Source organism: Tiliqua scincoides, chromosome 4, assembly GCF_035046505.1.
Source record: "Tiliqua scincoides isolate rTilSci1 chromosome 4, rTilSci1.hap2, whole genome shotgun sequence".
NCBI classification, from domain to species: Eukaryota; Metazoa; Chordata; class Lepidosauria; order Squamata; family Scincidae; genus Tiliqua; species Tiliqua scincoides.
The window spans coordinates 57113476-57132649 of NC_089824.1; the positions used below are offsets into that span (position 1 = coordinate 57113476).

General features: G+C 40.6%; 1 protein-coding gene across 3 annotated transcripts in view; it reads right to left on the bottom strand.

Annotated features, from left to right (window-relative positions):
• Positions 1-391: 391 nt before the first annotated feature.
• The window catches only part of MYOM1 (myomesin 1), a 112031-nt gene continuing 93248 nt past the window's right edge, over positions 392-19174 (bottom strand). For 2 of the 3 annotated variants that reach the window (XM_066622809.1, XM_066622811.1), the window contains 4 exons: positions 19010-19065; positions 10923-11190; positions 5215-5316; positions 392-2248 (listed from right to left, as the gene is read on the bottom strand). In XM_066622809.1, the coding sequence (XP_066478906.1) occupies positions 2112-2248; positions 5215-5316; positions 10923-11190; positions 19010-19065 (563 nt within the window). In that variant the 3' untranslated portion in view covers positions 392-2111. Of the gene's footprint in view, positions 2249-2269; positions 2464-5214; positions 5317-10922; positions 11191-19009; positions 19066-19174 lie in introns of those variants that run through there. The other variant, XM_066622810.1, reaches the window with a different exon arrangement.

Sequence of the window (19174 nt, forward strand, 5' to 3'; positions counted from 1 at the left end):
AGGGTCTCAAGGGACATGTTTTCCTAGTGGGAAACTATGGGTTTTCATTTTATCTGAACCAGCCCATTATTATGTATGTGCAGTTCAGTATTATGGAGCAGAGATTCCTATGGGTTTAGGCACACTTAACTATGTACAGGATTGAACTTTGTTAGCCGAGATACCTAAAGCAGTGTCATGGCAAACATATCCAGTGAGAAAAACATGGCAGATCAGATTTCAAGTATACCAGTCTCCAACATTCTGTTTTTATCCCAAGTGTTCTGCGGCTATGGTCAGAGGGGCTTCAAGTGGAGTCCTAAGCAGCTTTGTTTGGAAGTAACTCACTAAGATCTGTAATATAGGATCAGAATGCCAACAAGCTTAAATGCAAAACTTGACTAGCGTGGAGTTCAGGATGTGACTCTTTATTGGAACAATGCTTTTTTAAAAATTTGGTACAAGCAAGCAACCGTCTCATAAATGGCTTGGTTAATGTTAACAGCACAAATATATTCCAGCTGTTGTAGATTTCAAACACAGCTACCAGTTCAAATTGGATGTGAAAGAACTTCTTTCTGCTTAACTGTTATTTCAGTGTTTACATATTCCTTGCACAGAAAACATTTACATATAGAAAAAAGCATTAAATTTAAACGTGTGATTATTGTATTTGCAGAAGTGAGATTGTCCCTAATCTATGCATTAATGTTGTGTTTTTTTAATTCCCACATGGTAGCATTTTCGGTATGAGAAATGTGTAATGTTTGAAACCATCCACTATAGCAACAATGGTCCTTCTAACCAACGGACAACCTTTACTGGCAGAAAGAATCAAATCCACTTTATCCAGGCTTTCTTAGTATTACTGTCTGAAATCCCATACTATTTCATTTATTATTTCTACTCTAGTTCCTGGCCAACATAGTCCAACATGTCTGTATGTGAGTTCCTCCAATCTGTGTCCAGCAAGCCAATCCTATGCATGTTTACTTGGATTGAAGTTCCACTTTTATCTGCTGTGCTTACTCATAGGTAAATGTGCATAGGATTGCACTGCTGATCCCACATATCCAAAACATGCTGCACTAACTGAACTAAGGCCTCTTCTATACAACCTGGATGTATTTGAATAATATCTTTCTATATACATAGCTGTATAAATCAGTTTATGGCTCATCTTTTCTTTCATTGGGAACCAAGTTAAATTTTAAACATTGGCAGACAAAAACAGTAGTGTATGGTCCCATGAAAGATTTTATTTCTCAGCCATGATTTCTTTCTAGCAGAAGGAGCTTTAATAGTTGACTGAAATCTCCTTTTTGCCTTATTTAGTAGGTGCCAGGGGGGAGGAAGGGTAAACTAGGTTCTCAAAAGTCATTCTTAAGCTAGATCCTATTAAAACATTAGCATCCACTGACTAGCTACTCAGAAGGCAGAAAAAGCTTTGCTGTCAGCTAGTACAATAATTTGCTTTCATCCACAGAAGGAGGTTTTCCTCAGCACATAGGTTTGTTTGAAAATACTGCAGATTCTTCATAGATTATCCTCTTAATTTCACCATCCAGATTGCTGAACTATTTGGAAAACAGGAAACTTTTCTCATGTTGTGCCTGTTTATGTTATAAAAGAGTGTGCATACACATATGTTTATGTATAATATTTCTGCTTCTCTTTCTTTCACCATTAAGTTGCCCCTAACGGTCTGATGCTATTTTATGTATCCTAATTAATGAATACAAATAATAACTGGCAAATTCTAAATACATTGCCATAAGTCCAATGTTGTAGCAATGTGTACAATCTTTGAGTTGCACAGGATCTTCTTAGCAGTAAATGGGAACTCCTACAACAATAGAAGTTGCTTTCAGAAAACCTTTTTCCAAATTTTTGTATCCCTTGTGCTTTCAGTCTGGCATAGCAACAGTTAACACCGTGGGTGATATATCCGAAATATAATGCAGTGTCAGTGAAGTCTTAGGTGGTAAAGTGCATTGTATTATACCATACTGTGGCATGAAATAATACCCTATCCATTTTGTAATAACAGTATAGACCACATTTTTACTTTTCTGCATCAACTTCTCTACACGAATCTCAAGAATTTGTCTGGCACGTTGTTCTGTCTCAAGCTAATGGGAATGTCCTATGATCTCTTTTGTTTGCCAGCTGTCTTTGGCATCATCTCCATCTTCCACAATTGGATTTTCATTTGGATCAGGAGTCTCCTCTGTAGCAATAATCTCTTCTACTTGCGGCTTAATGAAATCTGATTCAAGAGAAATAACATTTTTCCCTCACAGATGAATTCTTTGCAACAATGATGTACAACTGTACATAGTGTGAAAAGACCTAGACAGGTATTTTTAGATCATTGCAAGCATTCGTCTCAAGGTCAGGAGAGTGGGGGGAAGGGGAAGGCTGTTGTCATAGAGCAGGGGTGTCCAAAGTTTTTGGCAGGAGGGCCACATCGTCTCTCTGACACTGTGTCGGGGACCAGGGGAAAAAAGAATTAATTTACATTTAAAATTTGAATAAATTTACATAAGTTTACATAAATGAATTTATTAAAGATGAACTTATATGAATGAATGAAGGTCTTGCAATAGCTCAAGGCCTATAAAAGGCCTTGCACAAAGCAAGGCTTGCCTTTCCTTGCTGCCACTGCTGCATCACAGATGTGAAACAGCAAGCAATGGAGGGAGCCCTCATACCACAGCTCATGTGAAAGGTCGAACAGTTGGCCGTCATGCTGAGAGCAGTTGCATCGGGCCAGTGTGGGCTCCAACAAATCTCAGGAGGGCCAGAGGTTCATTGGAGACTGGGGGCTCCCTGAGGGCCGCATTGAGAGGCCTCAAGGGCCGCAAGTGGCCCCCGGGCCGGGGTTTGGGCACCCCTGTCATAGAGGTACAGGTTCTTCTCAGCTGCAATGTTGCCACAACCATGAAGAAATCAAGAGATAGGGTTGGCTTGGCTTGACTTGGCTTGGCTCTGCCTCTTATTTGCTGTATATGGCATTGTCAAGGTGGCATAAACGTTGCACCACTATTTGCCGTGCCAAGAGCCTTCCCCTTGCTAACACCATGAAAGTGATAGGCATTTAACTAGTACATAAATAGTAAGAATGCCCATGTCAGTCTGAATTAAAGATTAATTAAAATTTTAATTAAAATCTCCTAATTAAAAATTTTATCCAATTTTTGCCCAGCCCACAGGTGTACACATGTGGTCCCTGTTGCGTATATGCAACATTGGACAGAAATGGCTTAACTGGGCTTACAGGTGTAGTCTAGAAACCTCCATTTACATTTGTGATTTCAAATATCAAAAGCCCAATGCATTTCAGGAGTGTAACAGAATAAACTATGTGCTGGTACTATATAACAATAGAACAAACAACTTTCTGGACATTATTGTTCCTCTGCAAAAGGAGAATAGATGCCTTCATATAAAGTAATATTGAACAAGTTTCAATTTTACTTTTTTATAGACGTCGAATTGCTTCTTATTTGTATACTTTATTGCTCAAAACAAATTGAAGGTAAAAAGACGTTCAGTAAGAGCCAAAACTAGATATTACGAGGGACATGCACGAAGGCAGTGGTTCCCAAACTGTGGACCGGGACCCACTGGTGGGTTGCAATCAGATTTTTGGTGGGTTGCCTAAGGGTGATGGAAAGATCAGTTAACTAATTGCCTCAAGCCCTGAGGCTATTGAAAAATCAGATACTGTAACTGCTAATTACCAGGCTAAGAGCTCAGCTCTTGCAGTTTGCAAGATAGCTGCTAACTGCCTTGCAAGGAGCTGAGCTCCTGCAGTTTGCAAACATATAGAGAGAGACAAATGTTTGACGGTATTTTTTCTGGTTATTATTACTTACAAATAAATATTATTGTTCTAGATGTCCTTTTTTTAAAAGTCTGGTAAACCTAGGTGGGTCCTGATAGAGCATTGTTTTAAAAAGTGGGTCCTGGTGCTATAAAGTTTGGAAACCACTTTTAGTTTGGAAACTAAAAGGTTTTGCTTCTTTTAGGAGGGGGCTGATCTGTGAGAGAGGAATTAACTCTTTCCTGCCCAATGTTTTCCCAATGAAAGTTATTATCCTTATATATGTAAATAAAAAATTTGAGCACACACTGTGCCTACCCTATGGCTACTTCCTGGAACAGTTTCCAAGACAGACATGTAGTCATGTAACTTCCATTGTGTAGATGCAAACATGTAAATGGGTGCTAATTTCAACAGATTAATAGCTGGGGGGAAGAGTTAGATAGGACTGGGCTGTAAAGCAGATTAATTTACATCAACCCACAAACCATTTGAACAGGATTGAGGAGAGGAGCGGAGGCAAAATCACTGGGGCTGGGGCTTCCAGGGAACCCAGGCCATGACAAAGCAAACAATACAGTAACTATTTGGTAGGAAAATTAAGGAAGGGAGGCTGATCAGGCATCTTGCCCTGGGTCCATTTGAAACCATCCCTTTTTGAAGTGATTCTATTTCAACAACCATAATGTAAGTAATTTCCAAATTATAGGGCCTGCTAGGATATATTTAGCACAATGCAGGAAACAGCCAACTTGAAGGTTCTCTGGATGAATTTGATGTCATGAAGAACTTGGCAGACAACTACTTTTAAGGAAACACATACTACATGATGAGATACAGTGATATTTCCCACAATGTTTCCTTAGCACTGATTCATTACAGCACCCTTTGTTCCAGCATGATTGACAACTATTCCAGCCAATGCGTTCTGGGAAGCGTGGGGGCCAACCAGTGCCAGTTTTCTGCCTTTATTTCAATGATGTCTTCTACAGCACCCTTTCATACAGCATTCAACTTTCTGGAATAGGTCATTTGCATTATGAGGGGCAGAGCAAGTGGATAAAATGTCACCATTGAGAAATCGCAAGTTTTCCCCCACTATGCACTGCATTTATAATGAAGCTGCTAAGGGCAGAATCCAGGCAAAGTCAAGCAGTTTTAAATGGCTTGTTTCAGTGGAAGAGCAAAGCACGCATTGAACTTTGTCCCACTGAAATAACACAAGCTGCATTTAAGCTTTGCCTTGATTGTGCCCTAACAGCTTGTCAAAAGATTGGACTAAATGTGGTAGGCTTTTAACATCGGAAAGTACCTTAGACTACTTAGCTGGAAATAATCTGCAAGGGGCTTCAAAGGCATATTTTTCTTCTTGAAATTGGATCAGTTGTGCAGCGGAATATGCTTACCTTCTTTATTCCCAGAGGCATTTTTCTTCTTGCCCAGAGCTACTGTATCTAGATGAGCCCCCTGCACCTCAGCAACAAGTGTAGCCAAGTCGGTCTGCTCTTCTGTAAGAGATACAATAAGCTACAGCAAAGCAAAAAACAAAGACAGTGCAAACAAGAAGTGAAGAAATCCACAATTCTGCTTTGTTGTTCAAGGATAGACTCATAGCTCTTGGGTGCATGAATAGTCCTTTGAACCATGGCCTGGGTATAGAAACGTGTACAATGGCCTACATATAAAGCTGGGCAGCCCAATCATAAGGTGACTGAGTGTCGGTGCTGGTGCTAGGTTTCTTAAAAGTGCTGTAAAGCACTTTTTGAAACCTTGGGAGTAAGCAGCGCTGGTGGGAAAGCCCATGGCCAACAGGGTAAGTGAGTGCTGTGTCTGGTGTCTGTGTCTGGTAGTGGGGAGGGTAGTGGGGGACGGTGTTTCAGAGGCAAGGAGGGGGTGTTTTGGGTTGGGGGAGAGGGGAGGGACTTTGGAGCAGGCTTCCACTGCATACTAATCCTCTTCACAGGCCTGAAAGCCCTACATGGGGCTACTTAGCCAACATGGACCCAAGTAGCCCCAGATTTAGCTGGCATAGACCTAACTCCATTGAGCAGGCTGGAGTGTGACACGGGTAAGGGGATAAATGTTCCCTTTCCCAAGGAGACCTCCCGCCTGCACAGATTCAGTGCTGGATACATCATGGGCCTGGCGAGCCCACTACACCAGCATTGGATAGGACTGGGCTGAAAATTTCACTGAAATAAAGGAAAAAGAATATGGCCATTTAAAAAATATTCTGTGCATCTAATATAGCACTGATTGGTGTATAGTACAAAACATAACTGTTCTGAGGTTATGAGGCAGTATTTAATACTTTTTAAATGGCTTCATGCTGTATTAGTCAGAATATTACTTTTCTGACACGGATGGTGCAATCCTAATGAAGGCCTATACCAGTGATAATATATTGAAGTATTAGGTGATATATTGTGTGTGATGAACTGGAATATAAATGTTATTTTGTGTGCTCTGTGATATACTGGGTATGGTGTTTGTTTTTTTTGTTTTTTTAAAGAAATTTAGCATATTTCACCTTCCAACATCCTATCCCCATTATTCTCTCTCTGAATACTCAGAAAACAGAAGTGGAATACTCAAAACCATACAGGAAAAATTATATTGCACAATCACAATCCACTACTAAGATTAAAACTCATAATTGAATTTCTCTCATTTTGGGGGAGACCCGTAATGGATTTTTGTAACCCATAATTGATTTTTCCTCCAGAAACTTGTCCAATCCCCTTTTGAAGGCATCCAGGCCAGACACCATCACCACATCCTGTGGCAAGGAGTTCCACAGATCAACCACTTGCTGAGGAAAGAAATAATTTCTTTTGTCTGTTCTAACTCTCCCAACACTCAATTTTAGTGGATGTCCCCTGGTTCTGGTGCTATGTGAGATTGTAAAGAGCGTCTCTCTATCCACTCTTTCCATCCCATAATTTTGTATGTCTCAATCATATCCTGCCTCAGGCACCTCTTTTCTAGGCTGAAGAGACCCAAATGCCATAGCCTTTCCTCATAAGGAAGGTGCCCCAGCCCCGTAATCATCTTAGTCGCTCTCTTTTGCACCTTTTCCATTTCCACTATGTCTTTTTTGAGATGTGGCGACCAGAACTGGACACAATACTCCAGGTGTGGTCTTACCATCGATTTGTACAACAGCATTATAATATTAGCCGTTTTGTTCTCAATACCTTTTTTAATGATCCCAAGCATAGAATTGGCCTTCTTCACTGCTACCGCACATTGGGTCGACACTTTCATCGACCTGTCCACCACCCTAAGATCTCTCTCCTGATCTGTCACAGACAGCTCAGAACCCATCAGCCTTAAAGTTTTGATTTTTTTGCCCCAATGTGCATGACTTTACACTTACTGACATTGAAGTGCATCTGCCATTTTGCTGCCCACTCTGCCAGTCTGGAGAGATCCTTCTGGAGCTCCTCACAATCACTTCTGGTCTTCACCACTCGGAAAAGTTTGGTGTCGTCTGCAAACTTAGCCACCTCACTGCTCAACCCTGTCTCCAGGTCATTTATGAAGAGGTTGAAGAGCACCGGTCCTAGGACAGATCCTTGGGGCACACCGCTTTTCACCTCTCTCCATTGTGAAAATTGCCCATTGACACCCACTCTCTGTTTCCTGGACTTCAATCAGGTCTCAGTCCAGGAGAGGACCTGTCCTCTAATTCCCTGACTGTGGAGTTTTTTAGTAGCCTTTGGTGAGGGACTGTGTGGAATGCCTTCTGAAAGTCCAGATATATAATGTCCATGGGTTCTCCTGCATCCACATGCCTGTTGACCTTTACAAAGAATTCTATAAGGTTTGTGAGGCAAGACTTACCCTTACAGAAGCCATGCTGATTCTCCCTCAGCAAGGCCTGTTCGTCTATGTGTTTTGAGATTCTAAAGATTATGAGAGTTTGAGATTATGCATGTCTACTCAGAAGTAAGTCCCATTGTGTTTAGTGAGACTCACTCTTGGGTAAGTGTGCATGGGATTGCAGGCCCCTTGTGCTCATATTTATAGGGATATACACACCAAAGGAAGTTATTGAATATTTCCCTGTAGTACACTTACCTGTCCAATTGTCTCATATCTGCTATTATTATTTCAAGGATACACATGGATAATTCCAAAATCTAGGAACTCCTAATAGCTTAGACGTGTGCATAGAAGGATGTTAAATGTACAAAAAAGGACCAAACACAAGAGTGAAGTTATGCTTATTAAAATATTGAAAGTCATGTAAGTTCTAATGATATGGTGTGAAAGGCATGCTTACATAAGATATTGTTAAAAATCAGTTTAAGAGGATCTAGAGTTTAAAAATTCTATTCGTTTCTGAAATGTTGGAAAATAGCAACTTTGTCATCTATCCAAATCAGTCTGTTCTCCAAACAAATTTATGCCTGATTCCTTCAGCCTCTCTCTGCCTGAGCTCCCAATCTGTAAATCAGCCATTTTCAACCACTGTGCCATGGCACATTGGTGTACCGCAAATGGTCCCCAAGTGTTTTGCGGGAATTTGGGAGTGGGTAATTTATTAGTAGGCCCATTGGGGAATGTGAGCCCCCCCACCAGCAGCACAGCGTGTCTTGTCAAAAAACTGATGGTGTGCCTTGATCATTTTAGTGCCTTCCCAGGGTGTCGTGAGATGAAAAAGGTTGAAAATCACTGCTCTCCATAATCTTTGTTATTTCAAAATCTTCAATACTTGTAGTATTTTTAAAAATATGGTGACCCAAACTGGAAGATCAAAATTCCTACTGATGCCTAACCAGTTGAGTAGCGCAATACATTTACTTCCTATCTCCCTGATATAAAACTTTGCAGTTCACAGTGCAGATCAATGTACACTGTCACTCTTTCCCACTCCATTTCATAGCAGGAACATTGTAATTCAGTTTCAAGCAGACTTATGTCAAATGATTAAAGTACATAACATTGAATTTAATTTTAATTTACCAATGCTATATAGAGACTGACTAACTGAACTGACTGGCTGAGGTGACCTTAGTTCAAATTTTACCGCAGCCATTAGCTTATTAGCAAGTCAAAGTCAAAGCAAGTCACTCTCTATGAGCCTAATCCTATGTTGTCTACTAAGAAGTAAGTCACATTATAATAAATAGGGCTTGTAAGTGTCGATAGGACTGCAGCCTCAGGCATTACACAGTGCCATGGAATATTTTAACTGTCATTTGTTCAAGAAGCTAGGGTTAGCATCACAGAAAACCACCAAATCCTAGTTTGTTACATTGCATCCTAGTTTGCTTTGGTTCTGCTCCCACCTCCTGTTCTGCAATGAAGTTCCTGAATGAAATCTCAGCCCCCTCATTTCTTCCTAGGTGCTGGTACTCTCATCAGCTACATGCTTGCAATTGGTCAGAAGAGGAAAGAAAGGCATTATACACCAATCACTAGCTTCTTCAGAAGTACAGAGCATGGTTCTGGACCCCTGCCCCTTCAGAGAAACATTAAGTACTTCCTACCCATTCCCTGCAATGAATATATTAAAATTCTCTGAGGATAATGAAATTTTTGAAATGACAACTTTAATCAACTTTATTCACAAGTTACATCTACTTACCACTTTTGAATTATGCGGTTTAAAAGAATAAGACTTAGGGTGAGATGGTTTCAATTCCTTTGCATTTATTTGTTGGCAACTACAACTAAGTAGTGAGGTTGTGAAGGGATATGTATGAGTAAAGCTATCGCTAGGCAGACAAAGTGAACAGAAACCATTCATCAAGACTCCCAGCAAGACTCCCAGCAACTAACCTCCCAGTTAGGTTTCAACCTAGAGTGTCTCTCTTTCCCTGTTGATTTAGGCTAATGTCTCTGTAGAAACCAGTATTGTGAGGGCAGAGCAGCAGAAAAAAACCACATTGAAGCTAGGATTCTTGGTTTGGGTGTAGCATGGTACCACAGCTAAGGCAAAATCTGGTTAAGCAAGCCAGCTTCAAATCATGGTTTCAGATTGTGGCTTACAACACAAGTCTATGCATGTCTACTCAGAAGTAACACACACTAAGTTCAATGGACCTTACTCTCAGATAAATGTGTATAGAACTGCAGCTTTCATCCTGGTTTGTTTGTATGAAATAAACCACAGTTAGTTGAAGTTTCCAGTTCAATCAAACAAACCAGTTATATTAAACAAACTATGGCTCTGCATAATGTCTAAGTCTCAGGCCCCTGCAGCACTTCCCAGTAACAACAAGTTAATTGCCCATCATGTTTAGTGCAAGTTCCCAGGCAAGAATTACCAAATGCTAAGGTGTTTCTTAGTATTGAAAAGAAAGGCTACAATTTCACTTACAACTGTTCACAAGCTTAAAGGTGAAATGCTTCATCTGCTTTTTTAATGACCAGAGCAGGCAAAGGTTAGTACATAAATAAAATGACAGTGTTGAGGTAAAGACCAAAGTGAAGATTACTAGAGAGGAAAAAAAAAAAAACCCTAAGAAATTAGGTGAATGTGAGGAGTGAGCAAGTAAACATGACACAGATATACAAGGTGAAAGGAAAGTGTTTGTTTATTTCTGAACACTGAGGAGGGTCAACTTTTTTATTGACATTAACGTGTATTAATATCTTGGCAACACAGACATTTGTTTGCTTTAACACCCACCTTCTAGTACTATGCTACATACACTCAGTTGACACTAGATTACCAATAAGATCAAAACTAGACTCCTGGTAATAAAAGCATCTCCAGTATACCATCGTCATTACCTATCCTTTCACTCCCCTCTTTATTTCCCAAATATCTTGCTTGTGCCTCCTGAGCATTTGGACTATCAAAAATGGCCAAACTATGATTGTCATCTGTGCTCATTGACAATTTGCCATGACTTAAGATTGAGGGCTGAGATAAGTGTTACAAACACGTGTATCAAAAAAGGGGGGCACTTTAACTACTTTTGTTTGGTATGAATAAGCCACAATGACTCAGATAAAGGGAGTGGAAAGAATCTAGCTCAATCTTCTATGCAGAGGAAAAACAGTTTACACACACTTATTTCAACAGGTAGGATTCTAACTCTCCCCAACATTTGCCCTTAGTTTTAGTTTCATGCTTTCTTTTTCTTATCTCGTTTACCAAGTTCTGGTTGGGGGATCTCAGCCCCTTCCTCAGGTATGAACACACTTATAGTTAAATCGCTTGTCTCTGTGCCATACTGGTTTTTCACTACAAGGCTGTATTTCCCTGAGTCAGCTGTACTGACAGAAGTGATGGTGAAGCAGGCCTTTTTTCCAGATTCAAATTTCAGGATGATGTGGTCATTTGCCATCAGAAGCTTCTCATTCTTCAGCCATGAAATCTCTGGGACAGGATTTCCCCAGACATTGCAAGTAAGGTTAAGTGCCTGCAGAAAACACACCAAAGGTCTATTAAGTAGTGGCTGTAAATCGATACCTTGAATATGCTGTTTTTATCTGTTTTATATAGCAAAATAGATGCATACACAGATCCAAGATCTGCATAGACCTGACGTTATTCTAGGGAAGTGAAGGAACAGAGTTATGAATTGTTTATATAATCTTTCACTATTTTATAGATGGTATCCAATGGTTGTGAGTCATCACAAACTGCATACTGATTTATTATGCAAAGCTAGATGTAAGGGTTACTTGAAAATGTTGCTCTGTACAAAGCAATAGTCCTTTTTTCTTTTTAAGAGGCTACTTCTATAATAAATGCCACAAAAATGATTGCAAATCTACTTTCTAAATCCCAATAACAGTTCAGAATACAAGAAAACTGTGATTAAAGAACTCCTTATCAGTTTTGCTGGAATGAGTGGTTTTATAAATTTCTATTAAAGCTGCACATCTAATTGCTTTTCTTTAATTGGAAATCAATACTTTTTTCAGGGACAGTTTCTAGTTTCTGCTGCTGATATTGAAAGTTCAAGGACTATATGTGCCTGTGAGAGCAAAATATGGATCAAATAGGAAACAAAGCATTGTCATCACCCATTTGTTAAATAGCAAAACCTTCCAGCTGAAAGTTACTTCAGGAAGAGAAGAGAATTACATGACCTAGTTTCAAAATTCATGCCTTTTCTCTCCATCAGTGCTACCACAAGAATAGATTCTTGTAAAGTATTCAGGTACAAGTGCTTTCAGAATATTAGGATTAATTTAAATCATAAATACTAATTAAAACACTAGTGTCAAATTCAATTTAAACAAAGAGTTCATAAAATCTTTACTATAGAGTTGTAGCTCAGCCAGCATAATATTCAACATCCACCAAAGTAATCAATTGCTTACTGCTCTTGCTCCAAAGAGCTAGTGGTACTAGTGATTTACTCAACCCCTACTTCTAAATTATATACAAACTGTTGCATCTAAAAGTTCCCTTCCTCCAATGGAAAGAAGAGGAAGCTTCCTCCAGAGGAAGGTCTTTGGATGCAAGCCATGCAATTTCTTCAGTCATAAATCCTTTTCAGACGTTCTTTAACTACACAACCCCAGCATTACTGTCAGCTGAAAGCCTGCAGCTCACCCTAGAGCTGCCAGGACAAAGACATGGCAGCTGGTGAGGTTCCGTGGTGCTTGACAATGAAGCAAATGCCAAGCACTGGCAAGTCCAAAGAAGCTGCCGGCAGCTCAAGGGCTAGGAAAGTGGCAGCTGTCATGGAATTTTCCTGGGAGGGTTGGCGTGTTTGTACTACTCCGTAAAAGGGGAGGAGAAGAGGACAGACAAGAGAGCTAGAAAAGATGGATAGGAGAAGGTGAAAGGAGAAGACAAATGGAGGAAAGAAGATGGCAGAAAGGACAAGTGGAAGGAAGGCTGGGAAAACACAAAGGAAGGAGGAATCCCAAGAGGCAATGGTGGGGTGTTAAGGATGAACAGCAACCAGAGCAGGAATGGGAGACAAAAGAGAAGAACTGGAAAGCCAGAGGGCTCCTCAACCAGCCAACAGGAAGAACCACCTCTGATCTGGGCCCACTGGGGTTCTAGATGAGTCTAAGGAGATCAAAAACAATAGAGCACCAAACAAGAGGAGAGCATTGTGACAGACTGATTGGTGTGTAAGGCCTTGTTTACACATATGACATCCATGCAGAGTCTGTTATAAATCATTCCATACAATGACTGTTATCTGGTAAGCCCTTAGGGTAATTTACACACTTTTCTTTCTGGAGTTTGGATTTGCAAGTTGAAAACTGACAGTTGACATAGTGAGCCACTTTGCAAAATGCCTTACCATGTGATAAAAGCTGTTATACACTGCAAACACATTAATAATATAATCTACAGACATTTTGAACACATTGGTGCTTATGCTGTGCAGTGATGACCTTTGTATAAAAATGCCTTTATTTGGAGTTAGAAACAGCTCTAAAGTGCTCAGTGGAAGTAGACAAAGGCAGCATTTCAACCTTTGTTTCTAACTGGCCAGAAAGAAATGTGTTTCTAATTTGCTAACTGCATAAAAGCTCCCTGTCAATAGTCCTGAATGCCAAAAGCCAGGCTGGAGTGAATTTTTATTCACTAAGCAGGTGGTCCAAAGATGCACACTATAATGCCAACGGTATGGCCCTTGCTAAGTTTTCCATTACCACTAACATGATTTGGCTTAATGGTCTAAAAGAATTCCCCAATGCTGATGAATTTACTTTTGTATCCTCTCATGGCGCCAGCGTTGTGGATTACATTTTGGTATCCACTAAAATGAAGCACCATGTGAAGGATTTTACTATTGGGGATGTAACCTATAGTGACCATTTACCTTTAATCTTGGTCCTTGACCTCCATTCTGGGAGTGTTCCATCACAAGCTAAGGTAGAGCCAAATCTAGAGTGTAGGTATAAAATTGTGGCTAACAGTGCTCTTTCTTCAAACTTCCATCGTTTATGTACGGAACCAGCAAGCAGAGATTTTTTATCGGCCATTTGACAGGACTCTGATCCCTTTGTTCAAATCAAATCCTTTGAAGGTTTTATTGGATACATTTTTAAGGCCCTGAGTACCAGGCCCATGTCGGTTAAGACATGCAGTGCTTTTGACAAAAAGGAATGGTTTGACAGTGAATGTAGGGATCTTAAGATGTGTATCAGGGCTTCTTATTTAGATTTTAGAAAGTACAATGACCCCAGTTGTTTAGTTAAACACTCCATTCTCAAAAAACAACTCAGAGTTTTATTGACAGAGAAAAAGAAAAAGTTTGTTTTAACTCAATGGAACAGGCTGCATCAAGTGATTCAACACAAAAATAATAAACAATTTTGGGCAGTTGTAGCGGGTTCATGTAGATCAGAAACATATGACCCTGCTATTATCCTTTCGTCCACATGGGTTCAACACTTTACAGATCTTTTTTATGATAAGAGCAAATCCCCGGACACCTACCCAGACTTTACCTCTGTGGATCTGCCTATCTGGCCTTGTGTGACCCCTGATGAAATTAAAGAGCTAATTATGCAATTGAAGCCAGGGAAGGCCGCAGGGCCAGATGAAATACCACCCGAGCTTTTAAAAGGTGACCCAGAATGGTGGGCCCAGTTACTTGCCCACTTTTTTACAATGATCGACAACTCTGGCCTATTACCCAATGCCTGGCTTACAGCAACAGTCGTGCCTATTCATAAAAAGGGTGACCCTACCATACCAGGAAACTTTCGGCCTGTTAGTTTGCTTTCTGTACTAGGTAAGATCTATGCTAAATATCTTTGCAATAAACTCACTCTCTGGGTTACTTCGCAAGGCATCTTAGGCCCCGAGCAATCTGGCTTCTGTCGGGGCAAATCAACTTTGGATAATTGCCTGATCCTGTCTCATTTGGCCTATAAGCAGGTCAGGATATGTAAGGCTCGTCTTTTTGTAGCCTTCCTTGATTTGAAAGGAGCCTTTGATTCTGTGGATAGGGAGCTTCTTTGGGCCAAGTTGGAAGACATGGGGATTGATAAAAGATTACTGCTGCTGATTAGGTCCCTCCATCTAAATACCTCGTGCAGGGTTAGATGCTCCTGGAGGGGGAATCTAACTCACTCCATCATCACTAACAAAGGGGTCAAACAGGGCTGTGTCTTGGCCCCCATGCTTTTCAATCTATTTCTAAATGATCTTGCCCCTTCCCTGAAGGAAGTAGATGGCCATTGTCCAAAGCTTGGCGCAAGCCAAGTTCCGCTACTTCTGTACGCGGATGATGCAGTACTGATATCTCGTACTAGGATTGGCCTGAAACGTCTGCTCAATTGTGCCACAGAGTATTTTTTGACCAACAAATTGCAGATCAATTATGCTAAATCTAAGATAATGATATTTGTTAATTTCTAGGTCTAGCTAGGATGCAGGGCTGGGAGGATTCAACCATGCTTCAGTCTCTCCTTTCCACTCCTGATCCTGAGACTCTGGATAATGTTGCTTCCTTTTTATCTGGGGTAATAGCCAGGCAGAGCCCTGGGACTCTGGGCAGTGACTGATGTTTATGCTTATGTTGTGTTGTGTTGTCTTTGTATATTCCTGTTCTGTTCTTTCTCTGTATTTTATGCCAATAAAGGTCTTACTGAACTGAACTGAACTAATTTGCTAACTGCATAAAAGCTCCCTGTCTATAGTCCTGAATGCCAAAAGCCAGTCTGGAGTGAATTTTTATTACCCACTTATAGAGTTTTGAGAGCACTGTTTCATTATGTAAGTGCTGCCATAACTAGAATGAGACTAGCAAGGTAATGCATCTGTATAAAAGTATACAGTGCTGACTGGGGGAAGAGCAATGAATAAACATCAGGCTGTGTTCCTCTGTTCTGCTCCACAATCATTATCAATGAACTGATGAGCACCAAACTAGAAGTGACACATTTTTTACAGAATGCCAAGAAGGAGGAGGATCAGGGCAAAACAGCTGTGGGAGATCAGGTTAACCCTTTCTTTCCATGCCATTTCCCTGACTTAACCCATTTCTGCCGAGCCCACAGGTGTACATATTTGATCCCTGTTGCGTATATGCAATGTTGGGTAGAAATGGCTCAGGTAGCCTCCAAAGTTGCCATTATACCCCCCATAGTAAGGGGGAATGAAAGTACCTGTATCTATCAAATTGATTCTATCAATTTAATATAGGAAGTAAAACATGATGCATGCTTTAAAAACTACTTCTTTTTAACTAGGTATATCCTATGACAGTCACTCAGGCCCAGCAATGACTCCTGAGCTTTATGTATTTCTTCCATTTCTAACAGAAGCTATAGCTTAAAAAGGCAAAACCGCAGCTTGGGGGTTCTCCTGGACTTGCAGCTCCTCCTGGATGTCCAGGTGTCAGTTGTGGCCAGGGGTGCCTTTGCCCAGCTTCGGCTGGTGCGCCAGTTGCGGCCGTACCTGTCTTGGGCGGATCCGGCCACGGTGGTCCATGCCATAGTGACATCAAGATTAGATTATTGTAACGCGCTCTATGTGGGGCTGCCCCTGAAGACGGTCCGGAAGCTACAACTAGTGCAGAATGTGGCGGCTCAGGTAGTTGTTGGGGGTCGGTGGTTTGACTCCATCACGCCGCTACTCCTGTGGCTGCACTGGCTGCCCTTTCGTTTCCGGGCTGAATTCAAGGTGCTGGTTATGACCTTTAAAGCCCTAAACAGCTTGGGACCAGCGTATTTGAGAGACTGCCTTCTTCCATATAATCCGGTCATCAGAAGGGGCCCTGTTGGTTGTGCCATCACTGAGAGTGGTGAAGGGAATGGCGGCCAGAAGGGCCTTTTCGCTGGTGGCACCTGCACTATGGAATTCCCTCCCCTTTGAATTGAGAGCAGCTTCCTCATTATTAAAGTTCTGGCAGGGCCTGAAGACTTTTTTATTCAGGAAAGCCTTTGAGGCACTATAAGGGCTGTTTTTATAAATTTATAACTTATGTCTTTTACTGCGTGCTTTCAGTCTGCTGCTAGGTATTTTATCTTGTTTTAATTGTTTTAAGTGTTTTGCATTTTTAATGTTTATATGCTTTGTATTTTTTAACTGTTAGCCGCCCTGGGTGCCCTTCGGGGAGAAAGGCAGAATACAAATCCAATAAACAAACAAATAAACAAACAAATAAACAAACAAATAAACAAACAAATAAACAAACAAACAAACAAACAAACAGGTAGACATTCCATAATGTGCCTATTTGGGCATAATCTAAGCAACAATGATGTGTTTATGTTGCAAGAAGAACTAAAGTTACATGTTCAGCAGATTTTCTTCTGCTTTCCCTACAATGTGTCCTACTGTATCTTAGTTTCAACTCTGATTTCTCACAGGTCAGCAACACTGGGCAAAGGCCCAAGATTGGTGACAGGAAGTTCGTGTTCATAGATCTTATGTAAAGTAGACAGAAGGCAAAGAGAAGTACTAAGGACATCACTTGAAGATAAGTAAACATGTTGAATTATTTCTTTCAGGGCATTTGAAGGGTAACTCTATTACTGCAATCATAAAACACAGCTTATGTTTTGTACTTATGGGTCCTTAATTAATTTATTACTATAAAGAGTACTGAACTGTGGCTTGTCTTTTCTGTGCTAAATTGTTATTATTGATCATAATCAGAAGCAGGCAGTTGTATAACGATAGCCTGAGTTAATGCATGTGATGATGGAATCCAAAATCTTATCTAAAAAATGAGCAGTAAGCATTTTTTGAGATTGCCTTAATTGGATCACCAGCATATCTACTCTGTCCTCAGTAACTATACAATGTTTTGTCATGAGACTTTCCAAAACAGTTAACGCCTCCCTGTAAAACAAATTCAGATGTCAACAATTTTGGTGAATGGAATTAAAATCCATAAGAGAATATAGATTTCACCTGAGTTATTTGCTCCATCACAGTGTTGGACAAACCATTTCTCCTTGTATGTATGAATGCACAGAATGAAACTGGGCTTAATTTTCACTTAATGAAGCGCAAATCCTAACCAACTTTCCCAGCACTCACAGCTGTGCCAATGGGGCATGCGCTGCACCCTGTGGTGGTGGGGCAGTCCTGGAGGCCTCCTCAAGGTAAGGGAATGTTTGTTCCCTTACCTCGGAGCTGCTAGAAAGTTGATTATGTTTGCGACCTGAGCAGGATAGTGCAGTAGTTTTGTGCTGTTTACACTACAGTCTTAAACATAGTTCCTTGAAAGTAAAAATGGAACGTACTTCCAAATGAATATATTTAGGCCTGGAATGCTAGTCTCATTGTTTACATTGAGCTAACACTTCTATACATAGTTACTTGGGCTCAGAGCCTATTATACTGCATGCTATTTATTTCTGAATAAACCTGATTTCTGCAACTGTGCTGCAGATCAGCTTTAAATGCCAGAATAATTTTTTTAAAAGTTAGGCTGTATCTCAGAATTGTGTCTTATGTCACTTTATAAAGAACTTGTGTCATCACATATGAAATGTACATATGTGGCGGATTGGCAAGGAAAGATTTCAAACTAATGTAATGATTAACTTTATGCATAAAGTGTGATTTTTGTAAAGATGCAATTATTCATAAGTTTCCTATGGAGTTTATTCATAAGCTTGGAGGTCTAACACAGAGATAAGCACACTTGGGGTCCTATCCTGTCCAGCTTTCCAGTGCCAATGCGGTTGTGCCAATGGGGCATGTGCTGCATCCTGCAGTGCAGGGGCAGTCATGGAGGCCTCCTCAAGTACGAAAACATCTGTTCCCTTATCTGGGACTGCATTGGAGCTGTTTTGGCACTGGAAGGTTTGTTAGGATTGCATTGTTAAGGTAATCAGAATCACTGGACTTAAGTAGATACAGCTCTGTGTTGGACATTAGCCTGAATTGGCACCCTCATTGCTTTTTCATATCCTGCATAATAATGCATGTGCCCTAGACACATAAAGAAAGCCTGTTTTGTGCACTCAAACTCTGTTATCCACATAAAGGATAAATGAAAAATGATATCTCTTTATGAAAACCAGAGTCTAAGGACCAAATCCTATCCAATTTTCCAGGGCCAGTGCAGCTGTGCCAATGGGGCGTGCGCTGCATCCTGTGGTGGGGAGGCAGTCACAGAAGCATCCTCAAGGTATGGGAACATCTGTTCCCTTACCTTGGGGCTGCATTGTGACTCCACTGGCACTGGAGAGTTGGATAGGACTGGGCCCTAAGTAATTCACATTATCTGCTGGTTTGCAGGGAATTGCTGGTTTTTGGTTTTTGGTTTGTTTTTAATTTCAGTTAATTTACTGTACCTTGCCTTCTTGGATAGTGACAACATCGGGAAGACCTCCAAGCACCCGGGCACGATCTGAAAATACAATTGACATTTTTCACTTTGTTTTTTGCAAAATAAGCTCCAAGTTTCATTTCCCCTCTGGTGCCTTTCTTTTATCTTATTTTCACAGAAGCTGCCGTGA